We start from the raw sequence: 27393 nt of genomic DNA, 5'->3' as shown, positions 1-27393 counted from the left end.
AATTCGAGTATGCACACTCTAATTTTTGGTGCTTTTTTAAAAAATAAAATGTGGAAAGGAATGGAAAAAATGGAGCACAATAGTTTATAGTGGCTTATCTGATGGAATATGTTAATTTATTTTCCCTACACCATGATGGTAGAAGGGTTTTGATTATAATAAATAATAACGTTACAATTCTTGTTGTTTATTCCAAATTATGCTGTAAAGGATCATGACGGTTCCGTTCGAGTTGGGGCTATAATGTAACTGGAATTCACAGTGATGACCGAAGGCTTTATTAATTTCGTGTGCGTTAATTCAAATTTAAGCGCACTTTCGTATGCGCAGTACTGAGGGAGTCAATGTGCATCACATCTGCAAGTCGTACATACAGTTAATTGTTTATACTATAAATCTGATTCTTAATGCATAAGTTTACTTTGAAAAAAATCACCTGTTGAAGTGCAAGTGATAAGGAAATCAAGAGAGATTGTGGAAGAAGTGCCGCAATGACTGAAGAAATTGGGATGCGAATCCTGGTAACCGATAAGGGCCCCCCTCTGTCGCATTTTGTAAAATGTTTACGACGAGAGTGCCTTTTTTACTTGGTTTGCTGATGACTAGCTATCCTTGTTCCTAAAGATGGCAGGTGTCGGAGAAGAGATGTCAACAACGAGGGTATTAACAGTGGAGATCGGTTCTCAATCCTTGGCAGCAAGCCAAATGGAAGTTGTAAAGTTGGTAAGATTCGTTTTAATTTGAAATTTACGATTTGAAATTGGAATTGTGTAGGTAGCCCTGCCACGGGTAAAGGTTTAGTCAAACTGACGCAGTGGAACTGTTTGTACAGCTAAGAAACGTAGGTCTAGCGCCCAGAATGAAGTTTAACGAAGTAACGCAGAATTGACAGTCTTCCCGGAAGTACCAGGATATACAATGAAATCGTCACAATCGTAGTATGAATGTTCTGCAAGTCAGTGATCATTTCTCTGTATTAAACGTCGAATTGAACGCAGCTGACATAACCTACTTCAACGGATTAATATGAAGGGTAGCAAAATGGCAGAGCCCTATCGTGCCTGATAAATAAATCGGAAACTAAATATACCGCAGCAAGTTGTTTTATTATAAACCGTCGATACTATAAGGTACGTCATATGTTAAGGCTAGCGCAAGCAGTGCTTACGTTCACCAGACGAAGCGCTACCCAAAGACAGTTGAATACTCTAGCAAGGTTTTTCTCACGAGTTGCTGTGTCGAGGTGTAAATACCACTGTACGTCGACTCACAGTGATGTGTAGACCTCGACAGTGCTATCAAACATCCGTCTTTAGGTAGCGCTAATGAAGCACTTCGTCTGGTGAACATATTATCGTAACCGTCACCACGAAACTTTTAAAGGTCTACAAACTTACCCCACATCAACATATCAATGAAATCTTAGGCGTCTTGATTCCAAACACGAAAAAAGGTGCACAAAACGTTAAGTTTTAAAGGCAAACAAACGAATTTAAAATAGGACGCCATCTTCTTGTTCTTGCGATAACATTTAACACGACATCGAAAAGACCGATTTGTGAACACTTCCCCGCCGGTTTTTGTTACTTTAAGCGTTGAATTTAACAACAAAATCAAAATTACGTGGTCGCGTCCCGAGATCCTACACGCAAACGCCGATTTAAATTCGTACGAAAAGGAGAAGGGACGCCATCACTTTTTGTAGTTTAATATTACGTTTAAATGCCGATTTACGTATGATGAACCGAAACGAACTATGTGCCAGAATTGTTCCCGTCTTTTATTTGACTTTTTTTAAGTTTATTTTAATATCGCACTTCGTAAATGAGCAGCAAACCGAAAAAATACAACACGCTTGGAACGGCAGCAACGACTAGTTGGTCACGTGACGAAGATAGTGATCATGACGTCACAGCTGCAAGACTCGCTACGATTCGCCCGTTTCAAAAAATGGTCCAATCAAATGCATCCGGCTTTTTCTGTTTACTAGTTATTCCCGGAATTCTAAAGCGATGGCAAATTTACTTCCCAATATCTAAAAACTGTTGCTATGCAAAACGTTTTCACACAGAAATGGCGAAAATAACTTTTCTGCTTCCCCTTTATTGGTATACATACCTACATCCATCATACGTGGGCGAATGTCCGTGTCATTTAATCCAAAACGTAAACTAAAGCAATTTCATGCAACCAAAATAGGACCCAAACAAACGAAAGTTGCCCTAAATCGTGAAATGTGGAAGTTTCCCATATTCCCGTGAGGTCCGGGCGTAAGGAACCCCCCTCCCCCCCTGAAACAAATTCAGTACATCAATCGTTAGATTTTTGTGACTCCCGGTACTTCGTTCTTGTTTAAAAACATTCAGCCCTAAGGGCAGCCATGACAATTTATTATAAAAGACCATCAAACCTTCCTTTCCCTACCCCACAGACTTGCGGTGTTATGGTTCGTGGTCCTTTCTTAAACGTTACGGTGTATAAGTGCTAAAACCATTAAATATTTTGGGGGAGAATGTCTCGAATACCTCCCCAGGAAATGAAAATTCACCGTTCCTTTCCCTACACCTAGCATAACATTTCGTACACTAGAGGGGATGGCTCAGACTGTTCCTACAATTACCATAAGATATTTTGATGAGAAGATTCGTTGCTTTCGTTTGGGATAAAATTATTAATAGATAAATCTACGATACGAGTAGCCCCAAATCGTGAAATGTGGAACTTTCCCATATTCCCATGAGGTCCGGGAATATGTTCACAATTAAGAATCTTCCTAGAATACCTTTAAAATCCCATTAAACCCTTCATTTAAGTTCTTGTACAGAGGGAATTTTATTAGAATCCCGGTAACATGACTATAATATATTTAAAAACTTTTTTAGATTTTTAAAAATCAACTTTGGAATTCGAGTATACTTTTGGTGCATTTTTAAAAAATAAAATGTGGATTGTTATTAGAATATCCCTAGAACTCCTCCGTAGGGATTGTTTACAATAGTTCTAATTATTTTAGAATCTTCTTTTTAGAATCGTTACATAGGTATACCTAATCTTTAGAAACCCTACAATTTCGTTATAAGTTTCTTAAAATCGTCATAGAATCCCGCTCGTATCGTATGGGTGGCATTCCCTAGGTATAGATTTTTTCAGCTGGCGTCAACAGTCGTCTGTATGACTTAACGACAGTCGTGGTATGACTGCCAGCAGGGGCGGACTGGGTACTTACGGGCCAGGTGGAATTGCATAGGTTACGGGCCATTAAAAAGTATTAGTGTAATGATGGCGGGGGGGGGGGGTTGCAGCTCTGCTTTTTTGCTTCATTTTAAAGTATTCCTCTCTTGAAAGTCAATTAGAATATACAGTTTTTTTTAATTGCAGCTGATAATTAAAGGTAACAAAATATACATAATCTAAACGAGGCGCGTCGCTTGTAATTGTGTTTCAGCACTTTCAAAATACGACAAAAAATGATAAATTCATTGTAATACACTTAAATAAAAACAGAATTTTTTAATGAACAACCTAACATCAACCTCAATGAGAAAAACGTGTTAATAATTTATTAATAGTGCAAGAAACTTAATACAGCACAGACTTATAAATTTTCAACGGGCCAATATGACCTACAGGCCAGGTGGCAAAAATTCAAAGGGCTGTAACTTTTGAACTAGTAGCCCAATCTTGGAACTGTTTGAAATTATGGATTCTACAGGCCACATTCTAAAAGAAAAATTTTTGTCCGGGTCGATCTGAGACAATTTTTTCTTCGGGGCAAAAAAAAAGGCAGTGTATTACCTTCCTTTTTTTTACCAAAAATCGACTACACCAAAAATTCTCGGGAAAACACTTTTTCTTATTAATTTGGGTGCGTAGAATCCAAATCAATTCGTACTTTTTCGATCAGACTTCTCAATCAAAAGTTATAGGCTAGAAACCAATTTCGAAAAAAAAATTCAAAGGGCTGTAACTTTTGAACTAGTAGCCCAATCTTGGAACTGTTTGAAATTATGGATTCTACAGGCCACATTCTATAAGAAATTTTTTTTCCGGGTGGATCTGAGACAATTTTTTTTTTCGGGGCTCAAAAAAATGCAGTGTATAACCTTCCTTTTTTACCAAAAATCGACTACACCAAAATTTCTCGGGAAACACTTTTTCTTATTAATTTGGGTGCGTAGAATCCAAATCAATTCGTACTTTTTCGATCAGACTTCTCAATCAAAAGTTATAAACTAGAAACCAATTTCGAACAAAAATTCAAAGGGTTGTAACTTTTGAACTAGTAGCCCAATCTTGGAACTGTTTGAAATTATGGATTCTACAGGCCACATTCTATAAGAAAATTTTTTTCCGGGTCGATCTGAGACAATTTTTGTTCGGGTCTCAAAATTATTAACACGTTTCTCTAATTGGGGTTGATGTTATGTTGTTAAATGTTTTAATTGAAGTGTTTTACAATGAATTATCATTTTTTGTCGTAGCATGAAAGTGCTGAAATACAATGATAGGCGATGCACCTCGTGTGGATTGTATATTTTGTTACGTTTCAGCTGCAGTTTAAAAAAAACTGTATGGTAATTGATTTTCGAGAAAGGAGTACTATTTTTGTGGTGCACCTCAGAGCTAACCCCCCCCCCCCCCGCCACCTTCATTACTACACTAATACTTTAATGGCCCGTAACCTATATGCAATTCCACCTGGCCCTTAAGTACCCAGTCCGCCCCTGCTATCCGCTATATTTAATTTAAATTCTTGAGAGGATGGCATTTTACATTATTGTAGATAATGATAAATAATTTCCAAATCTACATGCGTAATAAACTTTTTGATATTGCAATTACAAGAATAAGGGGTAAGGACATGTGAGCTGCCGAAAAAGTAGCGATTTTGCTTATTAAAGCGAAGATCATTGTCTGAAGTACTTAGTATGAACTTCGTTCAACCCATCCTCCTTTATGTTTTAAATAAAAATTGTTTTGGTACTAGCCGCATTTTTTACTTTAAATATTTATGGTAGGTTTAAATTAGGTCGTTGAAATAATTGAATGCGTCCACTTTTGGGGATTATCGATTTGTGTCGCGAAGGTGGCGCTACCGGAAAGAACCATAACCTAAAATGTTCTGTTTCCTTTTATAACGTTGGTTTGACCCCGCAAAATGGGTGAGTGAAATTTTTAAAATATCTTCTTGTATATTAACCATCCGTTACATTTTTAATTATATTGAAGTTAATTATGATCAGTGGAATTGTTTTAGCTATAAATTATCGTTAATTTTTTTGTCAAAACCTTGACACTGTCTGTTTTCTGGATAATTTTCCATGCTCTTCGTTTACAAGTAATGATGATTGTTTATTGCAGACATTTATTAGTGCTGATGAAAAACTAAATCATTCCACAGCGCTCTGATACAAACATTTTTCATTTACAAACTCTACCAAGCTTTGAGGTTAGAAACTGACATGTCCCTGTTTCAGGTATTAGCAGAGATCACTGGCATAAACGGCGTGCAACAGGTGGAAAACGTAAACCACTGCGTAAGAAGAGGAAGTTCGAGTTAGGTCGACCGGCCGCAAATACAAAACTTGGCGCGCGAAGAATACACTATGTTCGAACACGAGGTGGAAACTTGAAATACAGAGCATTGCGTTTAGATCACGGTAACTTTGGCTGGGGTTCAGAAGGAATTGCACGCAGCACGCGTATTATCGACGTAGTGTACAATGCGAGTAATAATGAGTTGGTCCGTACTAAAACTTTAGTAAAGAATGCCATCGTTGTTGTTGACGCTACACCGTTTAGACAATGGTACGAAGGTCATTATATTTTACCGTTAGGACGCAAGAAGGGAGCAAAGTTGGTATGTATCGAAACACATTCACAACTGCTAGCGTTTGTGATGAGTTTGCGTGTCAACTGAATTCAGTGATTATGCTCATTTAAGTTTAACTGAAATTGATGCCGCTTTATTTTTCTTATGTCATGCTTTACGTTCTTGAAAGATGTATTTTGTAGTCTGAAGCCGAAGAAGCCGTATTAAACAAGAAGAGAAGCAAAAAAGTCACACGCAAATACACGACCAGACAACGGACGGCTAAAGTAGAACCTGCACTTGAAGAACAATTCCAAACTGGACGCATCCTTGGTAAGAGTTCCTTAGTTCTACACTTTGCTTAATTCACTAGTGATGATAAACTTAAGCGAGCCCAAGTTCCGCTGCAATTCGTCTTGAATTACACCTTTGGTGCTGTGATCAAGCTGTCATAGTTACTCTGAAATTAAGTGTTTTTCTCAATTGAAAACTTACCATTTTAAACATTTTTAACATTAATTTTTTTCTAGCGTGCTTGGCATCTCGTCCTGGACAGTGTGGTCGTGCCGACGGGTATATTTTAGAAGGCAAAGAACTTGAATTTTACATGCGTAAGATTAAATCGAAGAAGGCTAAATAGATGTAAATAGTGCGTTTTGAATAAATCTATCTAACGCTGATTGTTATCTTTTATTTTGTTTTACCTCTTTTTGTACTGTTTTAAATTGTGATTTTAACTAAACTTTAATTGTAATTCTTTGAAAAAACATCCAATCGCATCCCTTAACAAATTATAACACCGGCGGTATTGTCTGAATTTTGAGTAATTCATTGTGGATAACGCAAACACGAAAAAACATAAATTGTATCTGTTAACGGTTTAGTGCAGGAGTCGGCAACCTGTGGCTCTTTTAATGTAAAGGTGCGGCTCTGCATTTATCTAAAAAAACTTATTACGAAATTGAAAGTACACTTGCAGCACATAATTACCTAATTTGCGACACTTGTTTGTCTTTTTTTATTATGACAGCCTACTCCGATGTATAAATATCTAATTAATTAATAAGAAAAAAATTTTAATAACATAAAAATTATGAATTTTAAGCACAGGACACCTCGTATAAAAATTGAAGAGAACACAAAACACAATCGAATAGCGAAATAAAATAGTGGTAGATAAAAATTTGAAAAATAATAGTTATGGTACTGTTGAACAAATGACAAGGAAACAAGTACAAAAGGATGTTCTATTTAAATTATTGACACCTTAAAATGGGACACCCTGTACATTCAAAAATAATTTCTGTAGATCCACAACCATGTATAGTTGACATTTGCACACAAGATTTTTTAAAAACTTTACCAGCTAGAAATGTAATGTTGCAGGACCCTGTATATGACCAAATATTATAGTATTGATTCAAAAATTTTTAGTGGCTCTTTAAAAACTGGGAAATTTTGCAAATTGTAACTTTTGGCTCTTCCGTTTCAATAGATTGCCGACCCCTGGTTTAGTGCAACTACCAGCAACAGAATTTTATTGATAGCTGGGTTGACAATTACTTAATTGTGTAAATTTCTGTTAAAACATTATTTCAAGCTAAGTAGAAATGCCTGTATAAATTCTGTACACTTGAAGTTCTTAAAAGAGGCAGAAATGTTTGTTTCTTGTGATTCTGTTAGGATATTTCCTGGATGCAATGATTTATTTATTTAGTTAACTGAACCTTTTTTTCTACCTTTTGCATGCCTATTTTTATACCCCTTTCTCAGCTCAGAAAAAATGTGAAAAAGGGATAGAATGTCTGAAAATGTTCTATGTAAACCGTTGTATCATGTATGGCCAATACAGGGTTCGCAACTGATTTTAGCAAAAAAAATAGAGACTTGGTCTCTAATTACATATTTAAAAATAGAGACCATTTAGAGACCTTCGAGAACCAATTTCCATACAAAATTAAGCAAAAAATATTTATTTTGTAATAGATGAGATACATAAACGGCAATATATCTAAACAAGTATAAATTGTGCACAACTCTTGTGAGGATAAAACGCATTTTTTTTTAACCCAAATAGCTTTTTTTTGACATCACCAATGGATATATTTCTTGCAGACGTCCCAATGGCCCTTTGTGAGTACTATGTGAGTACCTTCTTCCGACAATCCGTTCTCGAGGTATAAGGGAATATACCCGATCGCGATAAGAGGTCGAGGAGGAGGGCTATGGTTGGTAGAAATTAATTCCTTTCGTTGAGACCTTTCATTAGAGTACCATGAAGGATAAAACTAGTTCCACCCCCCCTGCCCCTCCTCACCGTACTTTGATAAGAGGACAGAAAGAAGGGCAGTAGTTGGTAGAAAACGGTTCCTTTCGTTGAGACCAATTGGTTGTCGTATGTAAAAGTTATGCACGTTTTACTTTCAAAAACAGCATCTCAGGAAATAATTCGTGGGGGGGCCCCCCTTTTAGACAGCGAAATTTGGTGGCCGTCTGGCACACCTTCAAAGTATAGGCTACCTACGGCAAAGAATTCCAGGATTACCTACCATTCTCCTAGAAGTAGTTCGAAACGGCAGAAGTGGGTCCGGACGGACAAAACGCATTTTTTTTAATTCTTAAAAAATGCGCTAAAAATGTAAAATTTCTGCGGTTTATCAATTATGAATTATACTTTTTTAACATGCAAAATTTAGAGACTTTAGAGACCAAATATGAAAAATAGAGACTTTTAGAGACCAGCATTGAAAAAAGAGACCATTTGCGAACCCTGCCAATAGTATAGCAATTTATTGCTCTGGCTAACTTTCGATTGCTTTGAACTGCACCTTGTGTCGTTTTTGTAAAAAACTAGTGCACTCTAAAAGCTCTGAAGTGTAGGTACATCAAAAATTTTAAACAGGGAAATTCTAGAGGGCGCCCGAAGAGCCTCAAAATTAAAGTCACTATATTTAGTGACTTTACTCAAAATTTAAAAAAAACGCCATGGAACCCAGGGAATTTTCTCTAGAAAATGTTGAATGTTCTGAATTCTTGTAAACGTTCTTTTTCCCAGAAATATTCTGAGCATTCTCCAATAAAAAGCTCTACCTTTAATTAAATAGGTACGCATTTTCATTTTACATTTATTCATACTTAAATAAGTAAATAAATAATAAACTGGAAGATTCTAAATTATTTATTTATGTCGTCGCTTATCATTTTCTTTATATAGAAACAATACCATTTTAACGTTCCAAATTATAAATTGAGTTCGTAGCACGGATGCACTTTATTCATAATCGCAGATTAGATGAAATGTAAATACATCTAAGACGTCGATGTTGCAATCTCGCTCGAGAGAGTAGAATTGAATGCGACCCAAAAGGGAACGTGCATGTCAAAACAAAATGTGGTTCGTCTCGCGGCGAGTTGTAGGTCGTTCAAATATCGATTATTTTGATAAGGAATTTGTGTTGTGGAAAATTTCCATCGTATCTTGGAATGCTGCGAATTAACTCCTATCTCCTTATCAGATGTGCGCTAATTCGGATTGCGTAATCGGAGTTTTTGTGATAAAAAAACAACGTCTCCATGTTTCGTGTTTTGTTGAATTAAATTCAATCGTATTTTGGGAACGTTAGTTACGTATAAACGTTTTGGATACCTGTTATGATCGAAATTCGCATACAATCCGCAAATAATGTAAGTAAACTTTCTTTTAAAATTTTTGTGTAATTTACTTGGTAGAGAGTACGGTTGCTTGCTTTGTTGTCATGTTTGTTTTAGCTCTAATTGTGACGAAATAGTTTAATTTGAAAAAATGTAGAAAGATCCATCAAATAGGCGATTAATTTATCTCGAAATTCAGCCGTTCGGGTCAAGGTCGTTGGGGGGCGGGTACTATCTGCACACATTTGCTGCCCCTCTTTTAAAACGCGAAATTAATTCATTTCCGCGTGTCAAATTGCAATTTAGGGGATGTAGGGGCTCACTCCCGTCCTTGTAAGTTTGCCATAAAAATGAAGCCGTCTTTGGCGATTTAGGGGGGGTTTGTCTTCAACCCTTTTTGTAAACTTCGTACAATTTGTTCGCAATTCGTTCGCACAAAGAACTGTTCTATTGTACTGATCGCTGACTAAAGAATGCAATCGACAGATCTGATGGTAGCACTTGTAGATAGTAGATCAAGTTGCAGTATAATTTTCTTAGATCATTGGAATATAAGATAATTTTACTTCAAAGTGGAGTGGCACAGGGATTAGATTTGGGGTCGTCACTATTTATTAATAGGGGGCAAGCAAGTTGCATCTCAAACCTCTCCTCTCGTTAACAATTCTTGGTAGTAATGCGCCAATCAATGCATGAATTTTCCATTGGTCACGCCTTTAAATGTTGAATTAATTGAATATTATCAAAGCATAATAAGTATCTCGTGATCTCGATAAACATAGGACACGTGTTTTTAGTATACAAATTGGTTCGATGGTAAATGTAGTTACAAGGCGATTAACGAGTGAAGTGATTGTGACCAAAAACGGCGACTGCCACGGTGCGATAAGTTTATGTGCCCAATTTAATTGGAGTAATTAAAAATCACGAGTCGCTGACGGTCGACGGCACTCGTCTAATCAATAGTGGTGTGTTACAAACGACCTTGATTTATACAGTTGCCACTCGATACAATGGGAATGCATTATCGCATCAGAACTCAAGTACGTACTTTGGGGATGAAAGCGTGTCGCATCGCTTCCCGTCATTTTCCATTGAATTGATCACTTTAGGAAAAATTCGCCCGACATACGCATTTACATGTCAGGCAGCCGTTCTGGGCATTTGAATTGTAATTATGGGACCATTACTTGCTTATAACACTATTATCTACGAATTCCGGTACGCTTTCATATCATAATTTACGACGAACTCGGGTCGTATGTAGATGGAACGGCAATCGCGTGTGTGAAGAAGGTATGCAACTCTGTAGTGCCGTTTCCGTACTATCTCAAAATGACAAAAATCTGTTACCTACTAAGCACGTCGTTATTTTGATGTACTGGCTAACGGCATTTGGAAACTAGCCAGTACACTGGATATCGATACATGTACAACAGTACTATGGTACTACCTCGGGTACTACATATACTTTGCGATCAAAGTCACCTTTGGAATTTTTGTTTACATAAGGAAATCGCGAGGGAAATCGTACATAACTTGAATTTCCAAAGGTGACTCGATAGCAACGCATTTTTGATCGCCCGTTATATACCTACCTATCAGTGTTTGATGTATTTATTGGAGCATAAGTTTGTACTGGCTACTGTCCAAAAATAACGGAAATTGATAACCAGGAGATAAATACAATAACAGTACGACCAGTACCATTTAATACCACTTAAGGATCGATTGAATGTACATTCCGTTTTCTGATACCTTTACGATTATACCAGCATTGGTTGCCTTCCAAATTTCGCTAGGCGGTGCAGGGGATGTTGATGTCCGGTTGTGAAAGGTCCCCCACAGATGATCTAAGAATGCCAGAGAATAAACAAAAAATTCCTTAAGCCGCTTGTGAGCAAGAGGCACTTCCAAATTTGTTTTTTCGATTTTAATAGCCCTTATGGCCATGCCTTAACGAGAATACAAACATGAAATAATTCGAGAAATAATTTTTTTTCACTACTAGCGTCTGATGACATGATTATTAACCTTTTTTCCACTTGTAAAGTAGGCTTTCTCGGCATTTGTTCAAAGTGGTTAATAATGTGGACATTATTAACTAGTAGTCAATAATGAGAACTGTCACGCTGTCACTTTTAGAAAACACAACCCGAAATTTCGCTCAAAAAACGTTTGGACAAGTTCTCTAAAATGAATAATTGCCACCATCCACCATTTCCAGAGGAATTACATACCTAAAATTACCACATTTTGAAAAAATTCGAACGAAATTACTCTTTGAAAATATCTCAATGACAGAACAAAATACGGCCTGTTTGACTTGTACTTCTACGTACTTGATTGACATGTTAAATTAATAAACAAAAAATTCTGTCCAACCGTTCACTTTCTTATCAATATAATATGTTAATTTAGAAGATTTCAAGTGCTAGTAGTGAAAAAAATAGTATATATACCACGGTAGAGAAGTCTATTATTGCCTTCGCACCTTACACCCCTCGGCGCAAGCGCCTCGAGATGTAATCTTGGTGCTCAGGCAATAATACTGTACTTCTCTACCTTGATATATAATGTACTATTAATTTCTAATCGAATGACACCAATATCAAGTCTGTAAGTGGTGTACTTTCGGAGCCTTTGTGACTCAGACAGACAGACAAATCAAGAGCGTAAAAGTGAATTTTTTTAAAGTGAAAGTGCACTAAAAATACGAGGATTAACGTTCAGGTGATGACGACTTCGATTGTCTATATAATTTTCTATTATTTATGACTTGTGAGTTAAAATAACATAGCATTATGGAGGTTTTTAGGGTAATCAATAATGCCCTAAAAGAAGTGTGGATGCGCTTACTAACCGATATTTTTATTTGAATTGTTTTAGTTACGTTTTACTTTTTTGTTTCAGATTTTGTTTATTTTATTAGTTGTGTTCCACTTTTTTGCACGTTTAACGTGAAATGTCGGCGAACTCTGGTGGTGGCGACAGACATCGTGCTCGTACAACTTCTATTGGATTTGGACTTGGAGCGCTGCGTGTCTCATTTCGGGGATTATTAAAAGATTCGAGCTTGTAAGTCTAGTTTTTGTTGTTGTCATTGTGTCGTTCATTTAAAGGACACCTACAATCAATAGAAAGCATTACTGACGTCAGATAAGGCCAATTGATTTTTGTAGCCTTTAAACAAAACCGCCGATAGTTTCAAGATAAGAGTAAGGAGCCAAATATGATGAATTGACATTCAAAATCAAAGGTCACCAATTTTGTAAAAACAAATCACTATCGTTGGTTAATAAATAAAACAAAAGGTAAACATTGCAAAGTAGTTCTAATCATTCAGCTGCTGGTTGTCACGTTGGAAACAAAATATGAAAAAAAAAACGTGACGAATCAATAAACATTGAACAAAAAAGTGATATGTGGCGGCAGCGAGATTTTATCATCCTATAAACACAAATATCATAAAGTTTATGTTTTTGGACTTCTGTTTAATTCATTGATACCGTATCTACTTCCTATGGGAATTACGTAATATCGTTATCTAATCTTACACTCTTATCCAGTATTAGATGCCTTAATTAAAGCACTCTGCATAAGAGCCTTCTGTTCTACCTAAGGTCCTTCCATAGTCTAGATGCAAAGATACTGTGGTCCTTTTTTGGTGTTTGGAAGTGACGTTTTCGTCTTCCTAATAGCATTGAATAAATAATTCGGATGTAAACAACCAATCTTTTTAACGTTCGTTTTTAACTGTATGCTACCAAGTATTTTGTGTTGCATAAGTAACGGGCGAGATATGTAAACGTTATAATACAATTGTCATTTATTTCATACGTAACTAGAATAAATTAAAGTTTTTTTTCCTGAATTTCAATTAATTGGCGAGGGACATTGATCTCCATTCGATCATTTAGTTGTGAATTATGTATTCAGCATTTTAAAAATGGCAAATTATCTCCTGAAATAGTCTACCGGGAGATCCATTATGAATATATTTCACCCGAATCGAATTACTCCAGAAAATGCGGCGTTTGAGTCACGCTACGTTTATTATTCCAATTAAATGGCGGGTCAGCAGAATTTATTCTAAACAAAAACATCACTTTCTAAACGAATAGGGACAGACTTTGATGTTATTGCACACTATTGTTTAAAGAAGGTATTTGAAGCTTGTTAATATACAGGGTGGTGACTTGCGTAACGCATCATAGGGATTTCAATGTAAAATTCATAACATGCGGTTATTTGCTCCCCAAATTATTTTAGAGCAAAAATGTATTAAGGTTTTTTATAGAAAAAAATTTTTTACGTCAATCAATTACCGTATTAGTTTTCAATTTTTTGCTTAATAAAGACGGAAAATTGGAAAAATAAAACCCCTATCTTTTTCAATAATCTGTGATGCCATGGAATTTTATTCAAAAACTACGCCAATATCCGTCATGCCATGGAATGTCTACTATAAAACAAATGAAATTCTATCAAAAAGTATTATATTTAGAACCGCGAATTCAACATAAAGAAAGACCAAATTACTAAAAACGGTTTCCTAATATAACAATTTACAATAAATGTTCGAATAAGTCACCATTAACTGCAAACAGTAACCAAGTCGATCATAAAATCCATTTCGAACTGCTGATATCTTTTTGTTTTAGAAAATTCCATGGCATCGTAGATTATTGAAAAAGATGCGAGTTTTATTTTTCCAATTTTCCGTCTTTATTATGCAAAAAGTTGTAAACGTAATGAAAAGGTTATAAACAAATGAGGTGTAGGTGTACAAGTTTAAAAATTTGATGTCGACTTTAACAAGCTCCCTTCGAAATGGTACCGAAGGCACCCTCCGCGCCTTGTCGAGACGGGCGCGTATGGTCTGCAGTATGAGGGATAGGTTAGGTTTATAAATGCAACTCGATAAACGTCATTAACAAATGTAAATATCCCGAATGAATTTCCTGAATTCGTAAAAATGAAACAATTTTAAGAATCGGGTATATGTAAAGAATGTGAAGAACTTGAAATATCAGAATCCGAAGATCACAATGAGAGTTTTCTAAAGAAGCCCAAGAATCGAAAGCATTTGCAAGATCTAAAGAGAAGAATCGGAAGACACTTGAAAAATTCAAGAGCAAAAGAATCGGAATGATTTCGTGGAACTGAACCTGAATCCGAAGAATTTAAACAATCCGAGACTATGGTCAGAAGAAACTGAATAATCTGTAAAGTTCCAGATGTTTGAAACTCGTAATAAGATCTGAAAGATGATTCGCATTCGAATACCTATCTTTTATTAATATTCTCTTCACTTACTGTGAATTATAATAACTACGTGCCCATCTTGGCTTCTAAGGAATTCAACAATGGTTAAGTGAAACTTCGAAATTCAGAACGCAGGATTTTTTCAATTCGTAGTTGTTTGGGTAAATTTTACCTAGTAGGTAATCAAAATTTTTATACAGGGTGGCTTATTTTATCTTATTTGCAGGAAGCCATGGATTTTTGAAACAAAATCAATTTGGTCCCGAAATAAGAGGCATTTGTTTCCATATAAATGGATTACTGGGTGACTCTTAAAAATATGAGATAATAGCAATTCTCCCTGTTTTTGAAAGATAGCAGATAGCAATGATAGTGACTGTTCTTGTTGCTCTTCAGAATTACGGTGTAGAAACATTTAAACAATTTCTGACTCACTCTCGCAAAACGGTGTAATTGGGCAAGTGTGTTACTTTCGACATTCATCGAAATAAAGTCACCTTCACAAGCTTGAGGTAAGCTATTGAATTGAATTGAATCTTGAGTTCCGCGGTCTCGGCGCATTTAGTACAATGAAATACGAGACCACCAGAAGGGGCAGTTACCCTAAGGGGCCAAATACGTTTTCACACATTTCCCATCCTAAGTTATTGGGTCGCAATTTCCAGATCTCGATTCTTTCGAGTCTCGTACATTCATTTTCGACGGTAAAGAAAGTGTATTCTTCTAGTGACCTCGATCTTGACAAATAAGCGTATTGCCTACGTAACCGCGTTGATTAAAAAGGCATCAAGCTAGGTGATCGCGGACGGACGGACGGACGGAATTCAATTGTGTATACATATTTACGAATAAAATTTCGTTTTCTTTTAAATCAAATATCGCAACCAATTGAAATGCGCGTAGAAAAACGCGAGGGGCGAATTTTATTACACTTTAATGGATTTTATATTAGTTCATGACGTCAGTGTAACAAAATATTTGTATTGATTGGGTTCGCATCGTCGTTTTATTAATTCCAATTAAAGTGTTGTCGGCAATAACAGAATTTATGAGGTTGGAAATTGAAATTAATGGTTGTCTGTGACGTGAATTTTAAGTTTGAGGCACGAGCGCGCAAGTAACGAGTGAACCAAGACTAGCGATTTTTTTTTTGAGAACTAAAAGAAAATCTACTTTAACAGCATGGCAACATTGTCGACACTAATTTTTATCTTCCTCTTAAAAAAGTTTTTAAATTAAATTTTTCCATTGCAGGCTAAACGTATAAAGCATGGATTCGACAAATGTATCGATATCGTGGGATTCGTTCCTAAAGGCTATAAACGATATGAAAATGTTATCCGATAGTATCAACGACGATTGGCTACTAAACGAACATAGCGCCGGTGTTTACTTGTCTAAAAAATTAGTTAAAAGTGTATCCGCACGGTTGTTCGCCCTCGAAGAGTGTGACAACGACGGGGGAGATAACGATGTTTTAATTACGTACGAATACCATGTGGTCTATAACGCCAGTTATGGCTGCCCCGTTTTGTGCTTCAACGCCTGGAAGACCGACGGTAGCTTACTAACAATCGAAGAATGTTGGAAACAATTTAATTTTGCCAATGCCGATTATAAATACAACACGCTGACACAAATGGAACACCCCTTACTAATGAGGCCTTTTATAACTTTGCATCCGTGCAAAACTTCAGAATTAATAGGAACGTTGATGAAAAGTAACAATCTCGTCGTTTCGTGGCTTAGTGCCGTTGGGCCCGTTGTGGGACTGGATGTGTCTTCGTGTTATGCAAGCTTGACCCTTTGAATATTCTGTGAAGCATTACTAACCATAAGAATAAAACTATAGAAAATGATCCGCCGCAGTTTTTAATTCATCTAGCAAAATATCTATATAATGGTTCACGGAGACGTTAACATATTTCCATTACAGCAAGTGATAGTTGATAGTAAAAAAACGTTGGAAAAAACAATTGAAAATCTGCTTTTCTAATTAAATTTTTTTCGCGAACCACCCTGTATATTATTTTATATGAAGTTCGCGTCTTCATTAAAAAACGAATAATATCAAACGACTTTATAATCAAGGTGGCGATTAAATCTGATATTAGTGTCTGGAACAGGTGAAAAACTGCCTAGGTATTCGAAAATAGAATTTCTTCTCCCAGAAATTGTTTGGATTTTTTCCAAACTCTAATGACCACAACCGATCGTTAGATAAAATGGTAAATGCTTCTACCTACATTTACGCGATAAATAAAGAGACAAACTTTTAATTTCCACTGATATTCTGTTGACAGAAAAATGTATAAAGCGAAATATAATTTTAAATTCCAAATAGTCTAGGCGATAGAGACTGTAAAATTGGCAAACTGGACATTTTGAGGTGGAAAAGAAAAAAATGGTGGAATATGTTCAGTTAGGTGTCAGAAACAACATATTAAAAATCCCAGCCCCCAGACCCCTGTACTAAAGGCTCCAGCCACCCCACCATCCCCCAAAAACCGCGTTTTCGCTCTTTTTGGCTGATATCTCGCGATCTATGAGGTCTATGTGAAATATTTTTACCTGAAAATATTTCTCGGGAAATTTCATACGAGGGAGATACTCAGAAGTTAGCCTAGGTGTACCTCTTAGCCTAGGAAATTCATAAAAGAGGCGAAAATATACAATTTTCGTGGCTTTTTGCAAATATATCGCGACCTTTAGCCTAGAAAATTCATTTTCGTGTTTTTTTTTTGAGGTTTTTTGCAAAAATATCGCGACCGTCAGGGCTAGATGAAATATGTTTAGCTGAAAATGCTCTTCGTGCAATTTCATACGAGATAGGTAACTGAAGAGTTGGCTTAGTCACCTTTCACCTTCAACTTTCATGTGTGAGGAAATATTCATTGTAAAACAAAGTATTTCTATGTACCATTTATTCACGTAAAAACAGTATTTTCATAACAAAATATTCACACATTCATTTATACCTCAACGTAATCATTATCCTTATACTTATCCAAATCAATTCGTAATTTTTCGATCAGACTTCTCAATTAAAAGTTAGATACTAGAAACCAATTTGAAAAAAAATTCAAAGGGCTGTAACTTTTGAACTAGTAGCCCAATCTTGGAACTGTTTGAAATTATGGATATTTTTGCAAAAAACCGCAAAAAACACGAAAATTGATGATTTTCGCCTCCTTTTTGAATTTCCTAGGCTAAGAGGTACACCTAGGCTAACTTCTGAGTATCTACCTTGCATAAAATTTCCCGAGAAATATTTTCAGCTAAAAATATTTCATATAGACCTCATAGATCGCGAGATATCAGCCAAAAAGAGCGAAAACACGGTTTTTGGGTGATGATGGGGAGGCTGGAGCACAGGGTTTGGGGGGTGGGATTTTTAATATGTTGTTTCTGACACCTAACTGAACATATTCCACCATTTTTTTCTTTTCCACCTCAAAATGCCCAGTTAGATGTCTTTATCGCCTAGACTAAAATGTTGTATAAAGTAAATTTAATAAAACCTGAATAAAATGTATTGTAACGTGATTTATAAATTCTGGTTCGATTTATATCAATATTTATTAAACAAAACTAAAACACTATAAAAACCGTACAATTTATATCGACTATTTATATCACACACTTCGCAATTTATATTTCCGCGCTCTATGTTTCATACGTACTCGATCTCGTTCGGTAGTAGACTGTCGCGATGTTCGGTCCGCAACCATTTATACACGCAAGCAATGTAAGTCCAGAACATTCGCGTAATTACCAGATACGTGCAAACATTCCCACTATCGCGCGCCTAGAAAATTCCAGAGCGCCAAAGGCGACGTCATGTCTGAAGCGTTTCCGTTACAGTATAAAAACACAACTGATGTGTGATATTAACCGATGGCAATTGGTTTTCCCAGCAATTTTGAATGGGAAGGTTTTATTTTCAAAAGGCTTTTTTTTAAAATAAACTAAGGATAAAAGTCTTATCTGAAAGTTACATTCTCATAAAGTGTAAAACTTGCGAGAAAACTTGTATTTCTTGAAAATTTGTTACACCGATTTCTTAAAAGATTTTTGCGAGGATTTTTGTATATTTTGTGGCCCATTAATTAATAATTGTTTGAATTTTTTTTAATAGGTTTCCATTTGTGAGGTTTCCGGCAGACCGGTAGACATACTCATAAACGTCTAAATACCATCTTTGTATGTGTTACGGTTGCTGAGAAAAAAAAGAATGAAACATTGAATCTTTTGTTTCTTTGAAAAAAATGTTTCTGTTGTTTACTGTGCTATAGTAATTTTCCATGGTTTGATTACATCTTTTCTAATTTGATTAGACAGTTGAAAATCGCTCCAAATTTTACGCCAAATGTGTTAATTAACGCTAATATGGAAGTATATATCTGTTATTTAGCACTAACTGACACATATATTTATCCGTCACACACATTTGTGTGTCAATTAGGGCTTATTATCAGGTCTATCTTAGAATTAGCACTAAGTAATTTATTTTGACAGATGGAACTGTCAATAAGTTCTAATTGGTAATGTCATTGAGAGGAAATTCTCCCATGGTTCTACTCTAAGCCAAGAATTTAAATCAGAGTGGGGTACTCTTCTCGGACGTTGTTGACATATTAATTCATAAAATGCAATTGCGTTGAAATCCAAATTTATGGTTGTCAGTCATTGAAGAAAATTCAAACCGCTTTTACGTTAATCAATTTAAATTACTCATATTTTGTAGATCGCCCAAAGCAACTTGATTGATTAAGGTGATTCGCTTTTTAAATTGATACCATCGGTAAGGTGCAACTACCATTTTCGTGGTGCGATTACACGTTTTCGTGCTTTTAATTAATTGATTACTTTAAGTGATGTTTTGCGCACCGTAAATATCGTATGTATATGGGCGTTTTACTACATTCGCTCGAGGTGATCATAAAATGTTACTCTTTTAATTCGTTTACACTTGGAAGTTTTTATTGATGTAATTTTGATTAACCGTGAGATACCGGTTTATTTCTATACAGGTGACAGTTTCCATTATATTTTCCACCCTCTCCGCTACAATAAATTTTTTTCAATAATTCTGTCGCACACTTATTTTTTAATTAAAAAATACATCACGTAAGTTTTGGGAGGTAACTAGCGACCCTTGTACTATAAGATGGTAAAAAGGAGTCGCAGAAGAAGCATTTTAATCTAATGCGATGGTAACACCAGCTGGTACCATTAAAATGTTCACACAACCACAATATAATGCCATCTTTAAATAATAAAAAAAGTAGGAATAATAATTTAAATTAATTCCGTCTGTGCAATATTAACGCTATTTTCGTGTACATCGTTTATGAGGCACGTCGACTGGACGTGGAACATATTGTTTTTACGCTTTGATCGGTCATAACACGAATTCGCCTTCGCTATTTATTGTTGTAAAATGCTTTGATCTTTCCGTTTCGATAACGCGCGAGCCATTACGGATTCTATGTCTTACGGAATATTTATGGTATTGGTAAAGCATATTTTTTTAATACAGTAACGTAAATTTCATTACTATCTAAGTAATACATATTAATCATTAATAAATTGTACACAAATACCAATGCAAACTTCTATAACAATCACTTCGTCATCGTGCTTGGAACTGCCATAAAACACGCCTTAATTAGAAAGTTTTTAGAAAAAATGAGGGAACGTTCTCAAAGAGTCTAGAAGGCATATCATATTTCAAGGAATGAATGCGCCGTACCAGCTTTCATTATTCATCAATCTTTTATCGACTTGATGGCGCCGATGCATCGATGTCTGGGATACTCGCTACCCTTCTATTCTCAGTTTAATTTCACAGCAATTGTTTTTCGGAACAAGGGTTGCGTCTTTAAAATAATATCTTCAAGTATAATACTGTGTCGAAGATAAGAATGTCTATCATGGGGATCTCCGAAACCATACGACGCGACGATGGTCAAATTAGAGAAAAGGTGCGATTACTTCCGAAGGTATTCCAAAAAAACCGACATTTACCGATTTCGTTTTTAATTTAATTTATTACTGAAGTTTTTTCGCCAAAAAAACCGATACCAAATAAGTTATTTCGGGTTTTGTGGAAAAACCGCCGATTTTCCGCCATTTTTCCAAGATGGCGGCTCTCGCGTCATGCGGATTTTTGTACAAATGTCAAATTCGGATTCAGCGACCCAAAAAACATAAACCCTGCATCTCGGTTCTTTGTCTCAGAAATTTGCAAGGTGGACCCCTGTTTTGAGCTCTAGAGCCTGGACTAACTTACAAATAGGAAATGAATGCGCTTTTTGTAACTCTGTTCGTATTAATTACTTGATCAACGAAAAGTGTGATGGTTACATCAACCTTGCTGTAACAAATACGTTAACCTTTAGTGTGCACCTAGTTCTGGGAGCGACAGGTAAAAATTGCACGCTGGAATGCGTCTAGTAAAACAATCCAGGCTCGGGGTATAACTACTTTTGTAGATGCAGAAATTTTCGACTTTATCCGTCGTTGGTTACAGTTATATGAGCGCAAATTGGGTCAATTAACCTTCGTCAGCGAACAATACAATGGATTGTCCAAAATGAAGTAAACACTCCTTTCGTTACATAATAGGTAGTGCTCGATTGGTACGAATGGAGGTACGTCTCGAGGGAAGGTCATGGCAAGCGAATGACATCTCCTGCTCGATGGCCTTTAGCTTTACGTATGACCCTGCTCCATATCCTCTCCACCTTTGCGCCTTCCTTTCAATGGATCATTTGTTTTTTTTTATTGTTTACGATTTTACGACCCGTAAATTATTTCGTCACCTTCGCCGTTTTCGTATTTCTAAAAATAGTTCCACTAGAAATTTTTTCTGAAATTTTTAAAAATCGCTACGGAAACGTAATTTAGTGTCAACGTTCTGCGACCAGTTTTGGTTTGTCGACCATTCGAAATAAGCGCAGACCGCAGTTCTGTTCCCGATTTGATGGCAATTCAAAATAAATCTAAGGCGACCTAGAAATTATACACCGAAAATAATACAATTTCATCGAACTCGCGATGACTGGCCGAAGGTCAATTTCGGGAAAGTATTAGTCAAACTGTCGCTCCACCGGCCTCAAATTTTGACTATACTCGCTCAACTTTAACTTGCAATCGTTTTCTGAAAGACGTTACTGGCTTCAAAAATTTTGGCAATTATTTTTCTACAGATTATACTTGTTTGTTTGCAGTAATTATGCGTATTTGTCTTTCCTTCCATAAACAAGATTAGATAGTTTGAAGTGCGCGAATGAAGGCTGTTGTACTATCTCATGATAATCATTGATCAAAGTATGCCTTTGTTTGCGATGCTAACTAAACTGAGAAAACATTCATTTCTATGTCAATCAATGTCATGAGGATGCCTGGGAAGGAGCTTCAGTTGGTCTTCTAAAAATTGCATAAAATTGACTGGGGGTTTGATACTAAATAAAATTTAGTTATCGACAACTGTCAAAAACACGATGAAACCAACAGTTTCCAACTTATGCTTTTTTTATTGCCGTATATCGTTGTATTCGTAATAAAAAAACAGTAACTAACGGGCGATCAAAAATGAGTTGCTGTCGAGTCGCCTTTGGAAGTTTAAGCTAAGTACGATGTCCCATGTAAACAAAAATTCCAAAGGTGACTCGACAGCAACCCATTTTTGATCGCATGGTACTTTTTGTATGGTCATATAAAAAATACAATTGATGATGATTTCTCCGAAACGAAACGTTGCATTGATCGTCTGCCGTTTACCAAAATGCGACCCGCGCAGGCAAGTTTTATAATCCACGCCAAGTTGATCCACCGCGCTCGCTCATCTTGTGACGCCGAGAACAAAGACTTGTTTCTGGTTGAAATATTTTTATTGCTCAAATCCCAAAAGTTACTCACTAAAATAAGTATCGTCGTCAGTGGCCCGCCGATAATGTCTGAATCGCCCGTTTGGCCCGCCTGCTATATACTATGTGAATCATTTTTGTAGAAACAAAGGTGGGTGTCTCTCATATTTTGGAACGAGTTCAGCTGTCACGTTTTGGTCCAAGGACTAATATTACTCTTTCATCTAAGGCAGATGTTTTCTATTTAGAAAAAAACAATAACAATAATTATCTTTCATTAAGCAAAGACGTTTTTATTTTGATTATGATTAATGTCCAGATGTGCTTTTTTTTAAGTATTCAATATTGGCAATTAGATTTGATGCAGCTTGATCATAGGCCAACGTACGTAAATAACGTGTAAAAATAGAAATGAAAAAACAAACATTACGTATGTATCTTTTCCGCCACTTCTATTTGCAAAAAAAAAACAATAAGCATAAATCGAGTTTGTCGGAGATTTCGCCATAATTTCAAATTTATTTTGGACGCCGACTAAAAATAGTCGTCGCTTTCGGCACAGTATACGATAGCCGGTTTAGTCTGTTTACATATTCGAATAATTTGCATAGTATTAATAAAAAGGACAATTGCCCATAATTGCCATTTTAATTGTGTTAATTAAACGGTGACATTGTAAATGAAATATTTTTTTAGGCTAATGGTTGATACACGCATTTTGCTAACATTGTTAGCATAACAAACGATGTCTGGGAGAGCACCAATTTTTATTATTTAAAATAGTGTATTGTTTTCCTTTCGCTTCACAGTCGTGATCCATTTTCTGACTATTACTACTCACATTTAGCTTAAATATATTTATATCTTATCTATAGTCAGAAACAGACGAAAAACAAGCAGTAGACACCAAGCGCGTGGAGAATATCTTTATTGTATACAATGCAGGGCCCAATATTGGACCTTGCGGAACTCCTTCACTGCCATTACCCTACCACATTTTGCACAATGTAAAGAGTAAATGGTAGGCAAAGGAACTGTAAGGGGAATTATAATCATTCCTATTGTTAAGTATGCATTAAGGAGGCGTAGTGGTTAGTGCACTAGCCTACCAAGTACCCATTAGAGTCGATTCATTTTTTTTTTGGGCTAATAAAAGCGGTTAAACGGCGTAATTCTAGACACATTGCCTCCATGGAAGATATTCCAGATATGGTAGGGGTGGCCACAAAGCAAAGATGTATCAAAAATGGTCCTAATAAGTATAACATTTTCAATTGGGCTATTAAAAGTCAAAAATGTTAGCCGTCAGATAATTTCTTAAATGACAAAGTGCAATTTACTATGCAAATCGGCGCCATTAACACGTCATCTCTTAACCAAAGATTGGTGTATAGCGGCAAAAGCCTGTTTATAATAAAAGTGATTTAATGAGGTACCTACATATTCATTTCGAAAAACAGCGATAAAACAGAATTTTATTTAAAGCATAAACGGCGACATTTGTTACTCGTCTTAATAAAATAGGGCGCCCTACGCATAATCAAATTTAATTGTCGCGTCGTAATTAATTGCTTAAATCGATAGGAATCTTATGTGCATCTCAGGGAAAAAGTGTTAATTTGCAATACTCAGAGACTCTTAAAAAATGTCGACAAATTGACGAAAGGCAGTGGGATCCATTAATAATCCGTAATTACTTTTGTTCTTTGCATGTAATTGCAAAATGCAGTGCTATCGAATCCTTCACTATTATACCTGTCATTTTTGTGCGATTTGGAAATACTCGAGACCTGGATTTTCGACAAAAATACTCCCTTATCATTTTCCTCGAGATTTTTTTTATCTGTACTGTACGAAGGTTTATTTTGGGTTGAACCCATTTCTGTAATTAATTAATTACATAAATTTTCGATTATTGTCAAAAGGGAAAATTTCAATAAAAGGTACAAGTACTAAAAAGGAGCATCATAATTTGGACTGGTGCCTACGATGAAACAAGACGATTTTTTTCTAATTTAGGATGGCAGCGTTAAATCCGCTCGACTATGTACTCGTATATTTTCCGCGCGTGGGTGCCGTTTCTCCAAAATAGAATCTGCAAGAAAATGTCGCCGCATCATTTTTTATCTGAATATGTAAACGTTCGTAATCTCAACTGTTAGTAAACTCAGGATTGTGAAAATGTGTCAAGAAATTATGAAGAAAATATGTGTTTCGTTTCAAGATTCTGAGAAGGAAAGTAGACCGAGAGCCCGCGTAGAAAATACCTCGTCATAGGGTACAAAAGGTTTGATGTAACTAGGCCATAGCATTGTTTAATAAAGTATTTAAACAATGGCCGTAGAATGTCACCGTGATTCCAAAATCGCCCGTCTGCCGGCCCGCGGCGGTCAACTTAGCGTGGGGGCGAATTTTGAAAACTGTTCCAAATCACATAATACTTCGTCACTGGTACACGTATGATTTTTTGCAATCTGATTCGGAAATGTGCACCAAATTCATAGTTGCAGCGGCAGACGATTTATCTGGGCAACTTTCCCGAGCAGAAGCGTTTAAAAACATTCAAAAATTGTTAAATACCTCGTCATAAGGTACACGCTCGAATTATAGCTTAAAATAAAGCTCTTTGAATGTAGAATTTGGGAAAACCATGAAAATCGCCGCAGACGGTCGTATAACTATAGCAGACACATTTGAAATTTGTAGTTCCATCTTCGTTTAACGCATTACTCCCCGTGCGGTAAAGCGAGAGCGCTGTCACTCAACCACGCTCTGCTTGTAAAAACGGATCTACAGCTAGAAGTAGATACCTACACCTAAATTAAATGTAGGTATTCCACAAATAATAGGATTTATGTCACAAAACATGAACACAAATATTAAAAAACGCTATAAAAAGTGTTTAGAATGGCAATATAACAAAAAAAAACCGAATACGCTGGGGGTGCGGGGGTATACAGGGTGGTGCCTAGCGCGACGCAGCATAGGGATTTCAATGGTAATTTCTTTATAGTCAATTACTAGGCTCTCCCCAAATTATTTTAGAGCAAAAGTATAAATAGGTTTTTTTTAGAGAAAAAAATACTGCATCTGTTCATACTTTTAGTTATAATTTTCCATTTTTCAAAACCGTAGAAATCGACAAAATAAAAAATTACATTTTTATAAATCAGTGATGCTTTGGAACCTTTTAACAAACTACAAGCGCATCGCATCTAAGTTATCGTTATTTGACGTCGAACGAATTTCATATTTAATTCTGTATCAACTAACCGACGCAATAAAAGGCATCTTAGGGTAATGTTTCTTTAGAGAATGTATGCTGCATCTGCATCAGATACTATTTGTTTATCATTTTCCGGAATCAGAGTACCTACATAATCGAAGAAAAAAAACTGATTTGGGGAAGATTTGTTCCTATATTCGGATTTTACGCTACTGCAGCCAAAACGTTGAATGTATTGTCGTTTTCCTGATGGTTTTGACGGACATTTTGAACGTTATTGTACTTGCAGTTCTTTAACTAATTTATAAACAAGTATAAATTTAATAAACGTCAAAGGCAAATAATGAAACGTGATCGCTGTTTTTTTTAGGTAATTCCAAGGCATATTTGATTTATTGTAAAATGAACCTTTTTATTTTATCGATTTCCACGGTTTTGAAAAACGGAAAATTATAAGTAATAATATGAACAGATGCAGTATTTTTTTCTCTAAAAAAAACCTATTTAGACTTTTGCTCTAAAATAATTAGGGGAGCTAGTAATTGACTAGAAAGAAATTACCATTGAAATCCCTATGCTGCGTCGCGGTAGGCACCACCCGGTATACTAAAACTAAGGGAAATCTTCCATTAAATATCCCCATAACTATCTAAATGAAGTTGTTTTTAAAACTTCGTTGTTCCATTTTACCAAAATTGCAAATTACACCCGATGGTTCGTTTTGAAATGAAAGTCTTGTATAGGTATATCGTTACGGCATTTGACATTGTTTTATTATTTTGAATTTTGGCACCATCAATGTTTTTTGTAATGTGATTTCTAAACAAAATTCACCAGGTGATATTGATTGAAGATTGAGTTTTCATATTTACCATAGAATAACACATATCTTACGTACTTTATTATATGTGAAACAAATTAAATGAGATACCTATATTAAATCAAGGGAGTGTGCCAACACCCTCAAACGGACGGTGATACAGACACCGTATAAACGAAGCGTAGCTCAAACTAAAGCGTTTCTCAATTAAAGGTCCCAAATCTAACTTTTTTTCAGATCAAGGAGTGATCGAGTTAAAGAAACCCAATTATTATTCTTAAAACCTTAGCAAGATAAGATCTACGTTCTTTGCAACTGCCATTTACGATAAACGGAAAATAATTCTTGTGTCACCCTCTGCATACGTATACAGTTGAGGCTTTTTGAACTTCCCTATGTATATATATAGCCATCTAAACTATAAAATTTGTAACATACATCTTCTTCTTCACAATTTACCTCGCAATTTACATACCGGGTTGATTTTCCCAAACCGCAGGTCCGTATACTAAAATCGAACATGCAGAATTAACATAAAGCTTTTTGTAGATCGTTGCTCCCCATGTTAACTTGGAGGGTTTATAATGACTCCAATCGAAAGAAGATTTTTTTCTCATCTAATGATGTATGAAATAGTTCATTTTGAGGTGTATTTCTCATTATTTTAGCACAAATTCGGCAATAAATCCAATTATCAAAATCATGGTTAGCCATGACTAGTAAGACAAAAAGCAGATTCCAA

General features: G+C 35.8%; 2 protein-coding genes and 2 long non-coding RNA genes across 4 annotated transcripts; all 4 read left to right on the top strand.

The window, feature by feature from the left end:
• Positions 1-291: 291 nt before the first annotated feature.
• Positions 292-836, top strand: LOC116171306. The gene is made up of 2 exons (XR_004145429.1): positions 292-723; positions 775-836. It is a non-coding gene; the product is annotated as an uncharacterized LOC116171306 (long non-coding RNA).
• Positions 837-5067: 4231 nt separating this feature from the next.
• Positions 5068-6492, top strand: LOC116172188 (40S ribosomal protein S8). Its single transcript, XM_031489343.1, has 4 exons — positions 5068-5162; positions 5478-5860; positions 6016-6145; positions 6343-6492. Exons 1-4 carry the CDS (start codon positions 5159-5161, stop codon positions 6450-6452), a joined length of 627 nt encoding a protein of 208 aa, XP_031345203.1. The 5' UTR covers positions 5068-5158; the 3' UTR covers positions 6453-6492.
• A 2648-nt stretch (positions 6493-9140) lies between these two features.
• Positions 9141-13684, top strand: LOC116172036. Its single transcript, XR_004145576.1, has 3 exons — positions 9141-9496; positions 12377-12541; positions 12604-13684. It is a non-coding gene; the product is annotated as an uncharacterized LOC116172036 (long non-coding RNA).
• A 507-nt stretch (positions 13685-14191) lies between these two features.
• LOC116172035 (ubiquitin-like-conjugating enzyme ATG10) lies at positions 14192-17106 on the top strand. Its single transcript, XM_031489128.1, has 2 exons — positions 14192-15243; positions 15986-17106. Exon 2 carries the CDS (start codon positions 16002-16004, stop codon positions 16539-16541), a length of 540 nt encoding a protein of 179 aa, XP_031344988.1. The 5' UTR covers positions 14192-15243; positions 15986-16001; the 3' UTR covers positions 16542-17106.
• The last annotated feature ends 10287 nt before the right edge of the window (positions 17107-27393 follow it).

Source organism: Photinus pyralis, unplaced genomic scaffold, assembly GCF_008802855.1.
Source record: "Photinus pyralis isolate 1611_PpyrPB1 unplaced genomic scaffold, Ppyr1.3 Ppyr1.4_LG5, whole genome shotgun sequence".
Taxonomy (NCBI): domain Eukaryota; kingdom Metazoa; phylum Arthropoda; class Insecta; order Coleoptera; family Lampyridae; genus Photinus; species Photinus pyralis.
The sequence above is the reverse complement of the archived record's forward strand: the minus strand, read 5'-3'. Positions and strand labels throughout refer to the sequence as shown.

Bases quoted from the DNA above. Each gene is read 5' to 3' on its own strand.
- LOC116172188 (XM_031489343.1), top strand. The intron at 5,861-6,015 runs GTATGTATCGAA...TGTATTTTGTAG, and splicing joins GCAAGAAGGGAGCAAAGTTG to TCTGAAGCCGAAGAAGCCGT. The intron at 6,146-6,342 runs GTAAGAGTTCCT...ATTTTTTTCTAG, and splicing joins CCAAACTGGACGCATCCTTG to CGTGCTTGGCATCTCGTCCT.
- LOC116172035 (XM_031489128.1), top strand. From the start codon at position 16,002: ATGGATTCGACAAATGTATCGATATCGTGGGATTCGTTCCTAAAGGCT.